This window comes from Erinaceus europaeus, chromosome 6 (assembly GCF_950295315.1).
Source record: "Erinaceus europaeus chromosome 6, mEriEur2.1, whole genome shotgun sequence".
Taxonomy (NCBI): domain Eukaryota; kingdom Metazoa; phylum Chordata; class Mammalia; order Eulipotyphla; family Erinaceidae; genus Erinaceus; species Erinaceus europaeus.
Window position 1 is genome coordinate 12,972,305 of NC_080167.1, and position 13,049 is coordinate 12,985,353.

At 40.9% G+C, this 13,049-nt stretch overlaps 1 protein-coding gene across 1 annotated transcript in view; it reads left to right on the top strand.

Moving 5' to 3' along the window:
• Window positions 1-12,288, top strand: part of NAA25 (N-alpha-acetyltransferase 25, NatB auxiliary subunit) — a 70,725-nt gene extending 58,437 nt beyond the window's left edge. The window contains exons 17-21 of the mRNA XM_060193071.1: window positions 848-973; window positions 1,921-2,164; window positions 3,073-3,196; window positions 4,123-4,188; window positions 12,152-12,288. Of these exons, the coding sequence (XP_060049054.1) occupies window positions 848-973; window positions 1,921-2,164; window positions 3,073-3,196; window positions 4,123-4,188; window positions 12,152-12,273 (682 nt within the window). The 3' untranslated portion in view covers window positions 12,274-12,288. The remainder of the gene's footprint in view (window positions 1-847; window positions 974-1,920; window positions 2,165-3,072; window positions 3,197-4,122; window positions 4,189-12,151) is intronic.
• Window positions 12,289-13,049: the final 761 nt, after the last annotated feature.

Below are 13,049 nucleotides of genomic sequence, written 5' to 3' on the forward strand. Positions count from 1 at the left end.
TGTACTAATTAATCAACCTAATTGCCACTAGGACTGTTGCTGGGCCTCTGTGCCAGCCCTGTGAATCCATTGCCCACAGTGGCCATTTTTTCCTTTTCTATTTTATTTAATTGGATAGAGAGAAATTGCTTGGGGAGTGGAAGATAGAGAGGGGAAGAGAAAGATTGACACCTGCAGACTTGATTTACTGCATGTGAGATGGTCCCTTTGCAGCTGAGGACTGGGAGCTCAAACCCAGGTCCTTGGCATGGTAATGTGTGCACTCAACTGAATGTGCCTCTGACCTCAGTCTTTACTTCTTCTTCTCCTTCTCCTTCTCCTTCTCCTTCTCCTTCTCCTTCTCCTTCTCCTTCTCCTTCTCCTTCTCCTTCTCCTTCTCCTTCTCCTTCTCCTTCTCCTTCTCCTTCTCCTTCTCCTTCTCCTTCTCCTTCTCCTTCTTCTTCTTTTTTAATATTTATTCATTTTCCCTTTGTTTTTGCCCTTGTTTTATTGTTGTAGTTATTGATGTCTTCATTGTTGGATAGGACAGAGAAATGGAGAGATGAGGGGAAGACAGAGAGGGGGAGAGAAAGACAGACACCTGCAGACCTGTTTTACCGCCTGTGAAGCGACTCCCCTGCAGGTGGGGAGCCGGGGGCTCGAACCGGGATCCTTACACCGGTCCTTGTGCTTTGTGCCACCTGCGCTTAACCACTGTGCTACCGCCCGACTCCCCAGTCTTTACTTCTTAATAGTAAATCCTTTCTCTGTTTCTAGCAAAAGAAAGTTCTGAATACTATAATAACATAATGTTTCCATGAACATTTTACTATTAAAATAATGCACAAATAAATTTTCTGTGTAACAGATCAACCAGCTTAGCAGAAAGTATAAAGTCAATGAATCTTCAGCCCGAAGAAGATGACATTCCATGGGATTCTTTGCGAGACAATAGAGACTTAAATGTTTTCTTCAGCTGGGATCCAAAAGACAGGTAACTTGAATTTTGTTCCAAGTAGTTTATTTTGAAAGAATTAGATTGAATCTGTGTTTGGGAGATGGCTTACTCAGTAGGGCACACATTTTATCATGCTTGAGGACCCAGGTTCTAGCCCCTGGCACCACTTGGGAGCAATATGCATGGTACCGTAGGTAAGCTTCATGAATGGTGGAGTGGAACTATGGGGTCTCTCCTCTCTACTTTCTTCTGTATCTTTCTGTATGAGATTGAAAGGGCAGGGCAGGGAGGGCCTGAGTAGTGGCTCTAGAGCAAAAGTGTTACCATGTGTAAGGACCCAGATTCAAGTCCCTGGTGAAGCAATGGTACAAGAGGCTCTGGCACTCTCACTTCTTGCTCTGTCCCCCCGCCCCTCCTCTCTCTCTCCATCCCCTCTTGATTTCTCTGTCTTACCAAATAAATAAATATTTTAAAAAAGAAGTTAATAAAAGAGGATGAAAAGCAGGAAAACATTTGCCAGGAACAGTGGAATTGAGCTGAAAATGAGGCCCAAGTCAAACCTAAAAAGAAAAAAGTTAGAATGAATACGGCATTTAAAAAAATCCCCCCACAAATACAATATTTCATGTGTTCTAGGAGGTGGTGCAGTGGATAATGTATTAGACTCTCAAGCAAGTGGTTTTGAGTTCAATCTCCAACACCACTTGTGCCAAAGTGATGGTCTCTCTCTTTCTCTCTCCAATGAAATAAATAAATCTTACAAAAACAAACAGCATATTTGTTGTTAAGATCAGAAAGTCCAGGTAAGCTAGAGGAGCAAAATGAATATCAGCCCTATGTTGGGATCACTGGCTATTCTAAAATAACCTTGACAATAATTCTGAGAGTAATTCAAAGGGATCTTGACTATGAAATTAAAACATGGAAAATTTAAAGAGAATATGTTGAATAAAATGATTGGTTTGGGGATGTTTCTTTTTAAGGGATGTTTCTGAAGAACATAAGAAACTTTCCTTGGAGGAGGAGACCATATGGCTAAGAATTCGATCCATAACGTTGAGGCTGATCAGTGGACTTCCAAGTCTTAACCACCCTGTGGAGCCCAAGAACTCAGAGAAGACCACTGAGAATGGCGTCTCCTCCCGCATTGATGTTCTTCGTTTGCTCCTTCAACAGCTAGAAGTGGCCTTGGAGAAGGGGAAGCGATTCATCGAGAAAGAAATTCAGGTATCTTCAATATGTATGTACCATCAACACTGCAGTCATCTGTGACTTTTTTTGTTTTTTAATCCCTGACTTTTAAAAACTTAGCATACTACTTTTAAATTAATAATCAAAGTAAGAACTTGTGGTGGGTGAATACTGAAGACCATTTTTTTTTTTGGCCCCAATTTGTGGCATCTGTTGGGAAAAGATAAATACTATCAACTTAGAGAATCGTAGAGACTTTCTCACGATCCAAACTGGATAGTGGTGGAAATCAAAATAGGTTTTTCTTTTTTCTTTTTTTGCCTCCAGGGTTATTGCTGGGGCTCAGTGCCTGCACCATGAATCTACTGCTCCTGGAGGCCATTTTCCCCCCGTTTTGTAGCCTTGTTGTGGTTATTATTGTTATCATTTGTTGTTGGATAGGACAGAGAGAAATGGAAAGAGGAGGGGAAGACAGAGAAGGGGGAGAGAAAGACAGACACCTCAGACCTGCTTCACTGCCTGTGAAGCGACTCCCCTGTAGGTGGGGAGCTGGGGGCTCGAACCGGAATCTTTATGCCTACCTTGCGCTTTGTGCCATGTACGCTTAACCCACTGCGCCACCACCCGACCCCCAAAATTGGTTTCTTTACAAGTGTCAGTGTTTAATATCTATCAACAGATTAATCTACATTTATCTCTTTCCTTTCCCTTTTTCTTTTTCTTCTTCCTTGAACCTGGAAACCTTGGTGCCTCATGCATGAAAGTACCCCCCCCAACATTATGCTATCTCCCCAGCCTGGCATTTCTATTTTTGTGATGATTTTATTTTTAATTTTCTGACTAGTGGCTAGTAACTTCATCACCAAAAGATTTATAATGTCTTGTTTTCTTATTTTGTGTGACTTTAGATGGGCTTAATGAAATAACTTTTTTTTTTTTTCTAGTATCCTTTCCTTGGTCCTGTACCTACAAGAATGGCTGGATTTCTAAATTCTGGTTGCTCTTTCTGTCAGATCAGCTCCTTTTATCTCCTTATTGATATTTATGAATTGGATACTAATGGTTTAGGTAAGTGTACACTTGTATTAGAATATCATATGTTTTTGCCACTGAAAACTTAGTAATTATAATAAAATAGCTATAGCCTCAAATATTTGGAATATTTTGGAGGTGGTGGAAGCTACTCTAGAAAAGACTTGTTTAATAAAGAAGAAAGTACATTCACGGATTAAAAAATGATATTTTAGAAACTTGAAGCCCTTTTTGCATTTAAAGTCACCCCAGTAGGTCCAAAATCTGAAGAAGTCCTTGATTTACTAAAATAAGGTTGAGTTTGTTTGAATTCTGTACTTAAAGATAAAGCTGTAGAGCTAGCTGACAAAATAGCTCATCTGGAGAGCTGCATGGCGCCATGTGTTTTCCCCAGGCTTGACCTTGGCCTCTGCCACCTTGGGAAGCTTTAGTGCTATGCTAGCTTAGCTTTCTCCCTCTTTGTCGGTGTCTCTGTGTCTTTTTCTATCTGGAATAAGTCTGCCTGGAGCAGTGAATCTCTGGTAATGATAATTACATGAATATATGTATATATTAAAGTCCTAAGCTTTCTGAAGATACTTTCGTCTGCTCTCAGTGTAGTAAGATTTGTAAATTCTCTGTACAGTATGGTTTGTTGCTAATAGATCCTGTCATTACACTGTTTGTAACATAGATTTATAGTTCTTCTAGAGAATTTAAGTTAGTGCTTTTGACAAGAGGGCCCATCTCTTCTCATTTCTCTTTTTTCGTTCAACTCTCAGTAATAGAACTTATTGGGTTATTAGAAAAGTCATGATATTTTTTCATAGAAAACCTAGAAAAATAAGTCATAACTTTTCCAACAACCCAGTAGATGAATTAGGGTCTTAAACAAGACAATGTCCTTGCTTTAATGAATTGCTTGTGATACTTATTTTTACTAAAAGATTAATTGAAATTTTTAATTTTTTTTTCAATTTTAGAGGATACAATAGAAATTCAGGAGCGAATAGAGCACAGTCTTCAGTCTTTATTAGAACAATTAAAAGGTAAGCATTTTACTGTGTGTTCCTGTATTGTTTTGATTGCTTAATGGTAGCTAAAAATAGAAATTTGTAAGTATCTGATAATTGTGTTTTTGGTTTTCTCTTTTTTCTTTTTTAATTGTTGTGGTTGTTGTTGGATAGGACAGAGAGAAATGGAGAGAGGAGGGGAACACAGAGAGGGGGAGAGAAAGACACCTGCAGACCTGCTTCACCACTTGTGAAGTGACTCCCCTGCAGGTGGGGAGCAGGAGCTCAAACCCTTATCCTTACACCAGTCTTTGCCTTTGCACCAGCTGTGCTTAACCTGCTGCCCGACTCCCAAAAGATCCTGGTGGGGGATTCGAGCCTAGGCCCTGGCCATTGGTAAATGAGTGCGCTGCCCCTGGGCTGGTCCTCCTTTCCTCTTTTTTTTTTTTTTTTTTTAATTATTTGTAAAATGGAAACACTGACAAGATCATAGGATAAAAGGGGTACAATTCCTACTAGCAGAGTTACATATCCCATCCTCTCCCCTGATAGCTTTCCTATTCTTTAACCCTCTGAGAGCATTGACCCAGGGTCATTATGGGGTTCAGAAGTTGGAAGGTCTGGCTTTTGTAATTGCTTCCCCGCTGAACATGGGCATTGACAGGTTGTTGGTATATTGTACAGATGTGGCTGAGTTAGGCAGGACCCACAAACTACCATATTTCCATGTGAGTATTATTTGCATATCAACCTTCTGCCTTGTTTTAAAGTGACTCCTCCGCCACCATATTACCCTTCAGGGTCTCGCCCATTCCCGTGAGAGCTGAAACCCTAGCAACCATTGCTACAGAAGCTTTCTGCCTTCCCAGAGTGCCTTGTTTTCTCCACATCCTTTTCTAGCCAGTCCCGTCCCGACTTGCCACTTCCGAATTTCTCCCATAAAAGCCTACCTGCTTCTGCCTTTCTCTTGCTTTTTTCCTCTTTTCAGCGATCCAGAGAAGGGCTGCTAGGATGGTGGGAGGCGGCCATTTTTGCTAGCTCCACGTGGTCTAAACCACTCTGCCCTCACCCATTTCTGGGATGCCCGCATGAATAAAGATTGTGTTTCCGCTCGGCTCCGGTCTCTTGTCTCTCCCCCGCAACGCAAACCGACAGCAGGTCAATCCATACTCCCAGCCTGTCTCTCTCTTTCCCTAGTGGGGCAGAGATCCAAAGAAGTGGAGCTCCAGGACACATTGGTGGGGTCATGTGTCCAGGAACATCCGGTTGGCATCATGTTAACATCTGGAACCTGGTGGCTGAAAAAGAGCCACCATATAAAACCACGCAAATTGCTGATTAATCATGAACCTTAAGGCTGGAATATTGCAGTTGAAGATTTGGGGCCTCCATTTTGGAAATAGCTAGTAGGTCTATTTTGGTTACTCCAAAGGGCCCATGACTTTTAGTTTTTGCCTGAGCCTGACATCTGATATACAGGTGGACCCAGGTTATTGTCTGGGGAGATGATGTCATGGCTAGAAAAAGGACTAGAAAGTTGGATCAGGGAAGAGAGTAGCTTCCAAATATGGGAAAAGTGTATAAATGTTGTTGACTGTAAACCCCATCAATTTGATCTGGGGCCCATATTCAGCATAGGAGTCTATGTAACCACATCCCTGTAGGTATGAACTTGCATTCTGTGGTCATAAGTAGGAACATTACGGGTTGCACCAATTTCAGGACCCATCTTCTTCAGGTGGTAGATAAGAGTATGTTATCCAACCCCGCTTTGGAGGATGGAACATTCTCTACCATTATTGATACACACTGAGGGCAAGGTCCTATAAGGGCCCCCAAAGGGGTCCATTATGTTGTTCCTGATAGAGATGACCAGTGATGATGGGGAGAGGGATCTATTCGAGGTCTAGGCTCATCATGTTTGTGTGGGAATCTCAGGACTCCCCAACTAGGGCCCTAGCTGATGGGGTGGCCTGATAGTGACTCTTTAAAGAGTCATCATTAAAGTATGCCAGTCTCTTGCCCTTATTCAGCTTTTATAGTCCTTACTATGATAGGGTTAGCTTTGGGATGACTGAGGGAAGTGTAATAGAAAGTAGGTCGGAGGGTATCTAGGTTTTAAGTAGAAACTATTTCATTAGGTACTTTAAGGTGTCTTTTTAGGTCTTTTTACTTGCTTGTTTCATTTATTGACTTACTGTAAATTATTGTGCACTTTTGCTTTAAGGTGTATATATATTTGCCCTAATTTATGGATACATGTGTCCATCTGCCCTATCTCATGGGACCTGGTCTAGATCTAGGTTTTGAGGCTTTGTTAGGAAGTGGACCACCTGAAATGAAATTAAGGAGTCCCATGAGAAAGGAAAGGTCTCACAGCTATGGTGCCAGGATGAAAACCAGATAGCTCTTGCATGCAAATCCTGTTTGTTACTACTGTGCTGTCTCTCTCTGCCCCCCTTTTCTTTTTTACACACCAAAGCACTGCTCAGCTCTGGTTTATATTGGTGCTGGGGATTGAATTTGAATCTGGGACCTTGGATGCCCCAGGCATGAAGCTTTTCATATTTTCAAAAGACTTTTTTAAAAAAAACATATAGTCAGTGATAGTATATGAGTGGATATGGTCTTTCATCCAGAGGTCAATAATGAGGTGACTAATTCCTAAACAGCCATACCTGTATATATGAGAAGATGAACTTTGCCTGCATAGACCCCCCCCCCAAAAAAAAAAAAAAAAACATGTTTATTTTACAAAGGACTGAGTGGGAGTTTGTTGAGTGAGTGAGATTGAACCTGGGGGTAGGGGTAGATGGCATAAAGGTTATGCGAACAGACTCTTATGCCTGAGGCACCAATGTCTCAGGTTCAATCCCCTGCACCACCATAAGCCAGAGCTGAGCAGTGCTCTCGTTTAAAAAAAAAAAAAAGATTTTGAACCTGGGCTGTGTGTGTGCTCACTTCCTCAGTGCTGTACCTGCTGAGCCACCTTCTTTTTTTTTTTTTTAGATACAATAGTTTGTACATGCATAGCATTCCCCAGTTTCCCATTTAACAAAACAACCCCCACTATGTCATTTATCACCCTTCATGGACCTGTATTCTCCCCACCCACCCACCCCAGAGTCTTTTTCTTTGGTGCAATATGCCAGTTCCATTTCAGGTTCTACTTGTGTTTTCTTTTCTGATCTTGTTTTTCAACTTCTCCCTGAGAGTGAGATCATCCCATATTCATCCTTCTGTTTCTGACTTTTTTCACTCAACATGAATTTTTCAAGGTCCATCCAAGATGGGCTGAAAACGGTGAAGTCACCATTTTTTACAGCTGAGTAGTATTCCATTGTGTATATAGACCACAACTTGCTCAGCCACTCATCTGTTGTTGGACACCTGGGTTGCTTCCAGGTTTTGGCTATTACAAATTGTGCTGCCAAGAACATATGTGTACACAGATCGTTTTGGATAGGTGTGTTGGGTTCCTTAGGATATATCCCCATGAGGGGAATTGCAGGGTCGTAGGGTAGGTCCATTTCTAGCCTTCTGAGAGTTCTCCAGACTGTTCTCCATAGAGGCTGGACCAATTGACATTCCCACCAGTAGTGTAGGAGGGTTCCTTTGACCCCACACCCTCTCCAGCATTTGCTGCTGTTTGTTACCTTTTCTTTTTTTTCTTTTTTTTTTTTTTTAATTTTTTTTTCTTTTTTTTAAAATTTTTTTATTTAAGAAAGGATTAATTAACAAAACCATAGGGTAGGAGGGGTACAACTCCACACAATTCCCACTGCCCAATCTCCATATCCCACCCCCTCCCCTGATAGCTTTCCTATTCTCTATCCCTCTGGGAGCATGGACCCAGGGTCATTGAGGGTTGCAGAAGGTGGAAGGTCTGGCTTCTGTAATTGCTTCCCCGCTGAACATGGGCGTTGACTGGTCGGTCCATACTCCCAGTCTGCCTCTCTCTTTCCCTAGTAGGGTGGGGCTCTGTGGAAGCTGAGCTCCATGACATATTGGTGGGGTCTTCAATCCAGGGAAGTCTGGCCGGCATCCTGATGGCATCTGGAACCTGGTGACTGAAAAGAGAGTTAACATACAAAGCCAAACAAATTGTTGAGCAATCCTGGACCCAAAGCTTGGAAAAGTGGAGAGGAAGTATTAGGGAGGTACTCACTGCAAACTCTAGTATACTTCTGCTTTCTTACTTTGGTGCCATACTCCAAACTCAGTCAATTTCTGCTTTGCGTTTCTACTTCTTTTTTTTTTTTTTTTTTTTTTTACATGCATAACATTCCCCAGATTCCCATTTAACAATACAACCCCCACTATTTAATTCATCATTTTTCATGGACCTGTATTCTCCCCACCCACCCACCCACCCCAGAGTCTTTTACTTTGGTGTAATACTCCAATTCCATTTCAGGTTCTACTTGTGTTTTCTTTTCTGATCTTGTTTTTCAACTTTGGCCTGAGAGTGAGATCATCCCATATTCATCCTTCTGTTTCTGACTTATTTCACTCAACATGATTTTTTCAAGGTCCATCCAAGATCGGCTGAAAACGGTGAAGTCACCATTTTTTACAGTTGAGTAGTATTCCATTGTGTATATATACCACAACTTGCTCAGCCACTCATCTGTTGTTGGACACCTGGGTTGCTTCCAGGTTTTGGCTATTACAAATTGTGCTGCCAAGAACATATGTGTACACAGATCTTTTTGGATGGATGTGTTGGGTTCCTTAGGATATATCCCCAGGAGGGGAATTGCAGGGTCATAGGGTAGGTCCATTTCTAGCCTTCTGAGAGTTCTCCAGACTGTTCTCCACAGAGGTTGGACCAATTGACATTCCCACCAGTAGTGCAGGAGGGTTCCTTTGACCCCACACCCTCTCTAGCATTTGCTGCTGTTACCTTTTCTGATGTATGACATTCTCACAGGAGTGAAGTGATATCTCATTGTTGTCTTGATTTGCATTTCTCTGACAATCAGAGACTTGGAGCATTTTTTCATGTGTTTCTCAGCCTTTTGGATCTCTTCTGTGGTGAATATTCTGTCCAAGTCCTCCCCCCATTTTTGGATGGGGTTATTTGTTGTCTTGTTGTTGAGTCTGGCAAGCTCTTTATATATGTTGGTTATTAAACTCTTATCTGATGTATGGCATGTAAAGATCTTCTCCCATTCTGTGAGGAGTCTCTTGATTTGGGTAGTGGTTTCTTTTGCTGTGAAGAAGCTTTTTAATTTGATGTAGTCCCATAGGTTTATACTTGCCTTAGTCTTCCTTGTAATTGGATTCGTTTCATTGAAAATGTCTTTAAAATTTATGCGGAAAAAAGTTCTGCCAATATTTTCCTCTAAGTATCTGATAGTTTCTGGTCTAACATCCAAGTCCTTGATCCACTTGGAATTTACTTTTGTATTTGGTGAAATACAGTGATTCAGTTTCATTCTTCTGCATGTTTCAACCCATTGTTTCCAACACCATTTGTTGAAGAGACTCTGCTTTCCCCATGTAATAGTCTGGGCCCCTTTGTCAAAGATTAGATGTCCATAGGTGTGGGGCCTCATTTCTGGGCTCTCAATTCTATTCCACTGGTCAGTGTGTTTTGATGACAATGGCCCTATAATACGGTTTGAGATCTGGGAGTGTGATGCCTCCAGTTCTGTTCTTTTTTCTCAAGACTGTTTTGGCAATTCTAGGTCTTTTCTGGTTCCAGATAAACATTTGTGGCATTTTTTCTATTCTCCTAAAAATGTGCTTGGGATCTTGATGGGGATAGCGTTAAATTTGTAGATGGCTCTGGGTAATATATTCATTTTGATGATGTTAATTCTACCAACCCATGAACATGGAATATCTTTCCACTTCTTTGTGTCTTTTTTCAATTTCTTTGAGTAGTGATTCATAATTTTCAGTATACAAGTCTTTCACTTCTTTGGTTAGGTTTACTCCTAGATATTTTATCGTTTTTGTTGCTATAGTAAAAGGAATTGATTTCTGGATTTCAATTTCTTCTAACTTAGTGTTTGCATAGAGGAATGCCACTGACTTTTGAACGTTAATTTTATAGTCTGACACCTTACTGTATTGCCTGATGATTTCCAAAAGCTTCTTGCTGGATTCCTTAGGTTTTTCCATGTATACTATCATGTCATCTGCAAATAAGGAGAGTTTGACTTCTTCTCTTCCAATCTGTATCCCTTTAATTCCTTGCTCCTGCCTGATTGCTATGGCAAGAACTTCCAACACTATGTTGAATAGTAATGGTGATAGTGGGCAGCCCTGTCTAGTACCTGATCTGAGGGGAAATGCTTCTAGTTTTTCACCATTGAGTATGATGTTGGCTGTAGGTTTGCTATATATGGACTCCACTATCTTGAGGAATTTTCCGTCTATTCCCATTTTTTGTAGTGTTTTGATCATAAAGGGATGTTGTATTTTGTCAAAGGCTTTCTCTGCATCTATTGATATGACCATGTGTTTTTTGGTCTTGCTTTAGTTGATGTGGTGGATCACATGGATTGATTTACGTATATTAAACCAACCTTGCATGCCTGGGATAAACCCCACTTGGTCATGATGAACAATCTTTTTGATATACTGTTGTATCCGGTTGGCTAGAATTTTGTTCAATATTTTTGCATCTATGTTCATCAGAGATATTGGTCTGTGGTTTTCTTTTTTGGTTGTGTACCTGTCTGCTTTTGGTATCAGGGTGATGTTGGCTTCATAGAAGCTGGCAGGGAGTATTCCAGTGTCTTCAATCTTCTGGAAGACTTTTAAAAGTAGGGGTATTAGTTCTTCTTTGAAGGTTTTATAGAATTCATTTGTAAAACCATCTGGTCCATGAGCCACCTTCTAGTCACACTACATTTTCTGATTTTAATTTTGTTATCTTGGACATCTTATCTCACTTATTAATCACCTATTAGTTTTCCCCCTTCCTTTCTCTCCTCTTAGTACCAGGCTTGAATATGTGCTCTCCTGGATAAGCTATCTTCTGGCCCTCTTATACTTACTTACATGGTTATTATTAGGATATTATGCATTTGAGTTTTCTGTGATGTGTTTGGCAGTGATGAAATTGAACATCTGAGCACATAAGTATTTGGATACTATATAAATTATTTTTTTGGATTTCACTACACTTAGTGGTGATGCGATGTCTCACTTATCTCTGTCTTTATAAAAAGTGAAGAAGTTGGTCAGGACAGGCTACTTGCTGCTGTTACTCATGTTTGAGGCCCTGGGCTCATCTCCTGATTCTGCATTAAAAAGAAAAGCAAGCTGGGTGGTGGTACACCTGGTGAGCACACACATTACAGTGCACAAGGACCCAGAGTCAACACCCTGGTCTCCACCTATAGGGGGAATATGGGTCTCCCTCTCCCTCCCCCTCCCCCTCTCCCTCCCCCTCCCCCTCTCCCTCCCCCTCTCCCTCTCCCTCCCCCTCTCCCTCTCCCTCCCCCTCCCCCTCTCCCTCTCCCTCTCTCCCTCCCTTTCCCTCTCCCTCCCCCTCCCCCTCCCCCTCCCCCTCCCCTCCCCCTCTCTCTGCCCCTCCTTCCCTCCCTCCCCTCATACCTTTCAGTTTCTCTCTGTCTATCCAAAATAAATTTTTTTAAGTCTATTTTAAAATTAAGCTCTTTTGTTGTTGTTTTTTGTTTTGTTTTTGTTTGACCAGAGCACTGCTCAGCTCTGGCTTTATGGGACTTGAGAGCCTCAGGCATGAAAGTTTCTTTGCATAAACATTATGCTATACCCCACCCTTAAATTAAGCTTTTATATTTGCTCATTCTTTCTTAAAAGTGATAACTGAGACCTGGAAGATAGCATAGGTTATGTATAGATTTTCATGCCGGAGGCTTCCAAGACCCAGGTTCAGTCCTTAATACCACCGTAAACCAGAGCTGAGCAGTGCTCTGGCATCTCCCTCTCTCTAATTAAAACAAATAAACTATATTAGTATAAAATGATAAATAGCCACACAATATTTTTCTGTTTTCAGATATCTTCAATAGATGTAAAGGTGACCTCCTAGAAGTTAAAGATGGAAATCTGAAAACACATCCTACTCTTCTAGAGAATCTGGTCTTTTTCGTTGAGGTATTTCTTTGTTCTTTTTCTTAATATTATGCTTTCCTTCACTGTTCGCAGGATTATTTTCTCAAAAATGAACAGGTAATAGATAACACCTTCGGTGTGTAATTTAATTCCTTAATCCAGTATTTTGTTAACTGAAAGGCAATTTAAACAGTTTTTTGAACCAACTTCTTCCAAGAATAACAAGATTTCATTCATAAAGTTTAGGTATAGGTTCTTGAAAACTTTCCCAAGATTCCTCAAATTCATTCCAAACCTAGCAGTTTTCTTCTTATTCTCTTTTGACTTAATTATGTTTAGTTTAATCCCTGCAATTTCTTTTATTGTTCACTAATTATTGAGATTCTACATTATAAAGGAGATTTTAGAGCTAATGGAATAAAACTCCTTTTTAAAAAGGTTTATTTATCATGGTGAGGAGAGGAAATGCCAGTGTATCAGGCACATTCAGTTGAACTCAGGGCCTCACGGCAGGAACTCCAGTGCCATAGCCGCTGCACTGCCCACGGGCTCTCTCCTCTCTCTGCCTTTCAGCCCGAGAGAGTTGCAGACGTTCACAATCCATTATGTGTCCTTCTGTTCCTCTCATGTTTACTTTTCCTCCCTATTAGTCTATAAGCTTCCTGATAGCAAAATTTTCTGTTCTGGGAATTGTTCAGTGCCTGAAAGATAACTTACTTAATGAGTAAATTGAACATAGATGCATGTACACAGACTATATATAGCACAAAGTTGTATGAACAACAAACCTTAAAAACAAACCAGGAGATGGTACAGTAGATAGTACTTTGAATTTTCAAGCA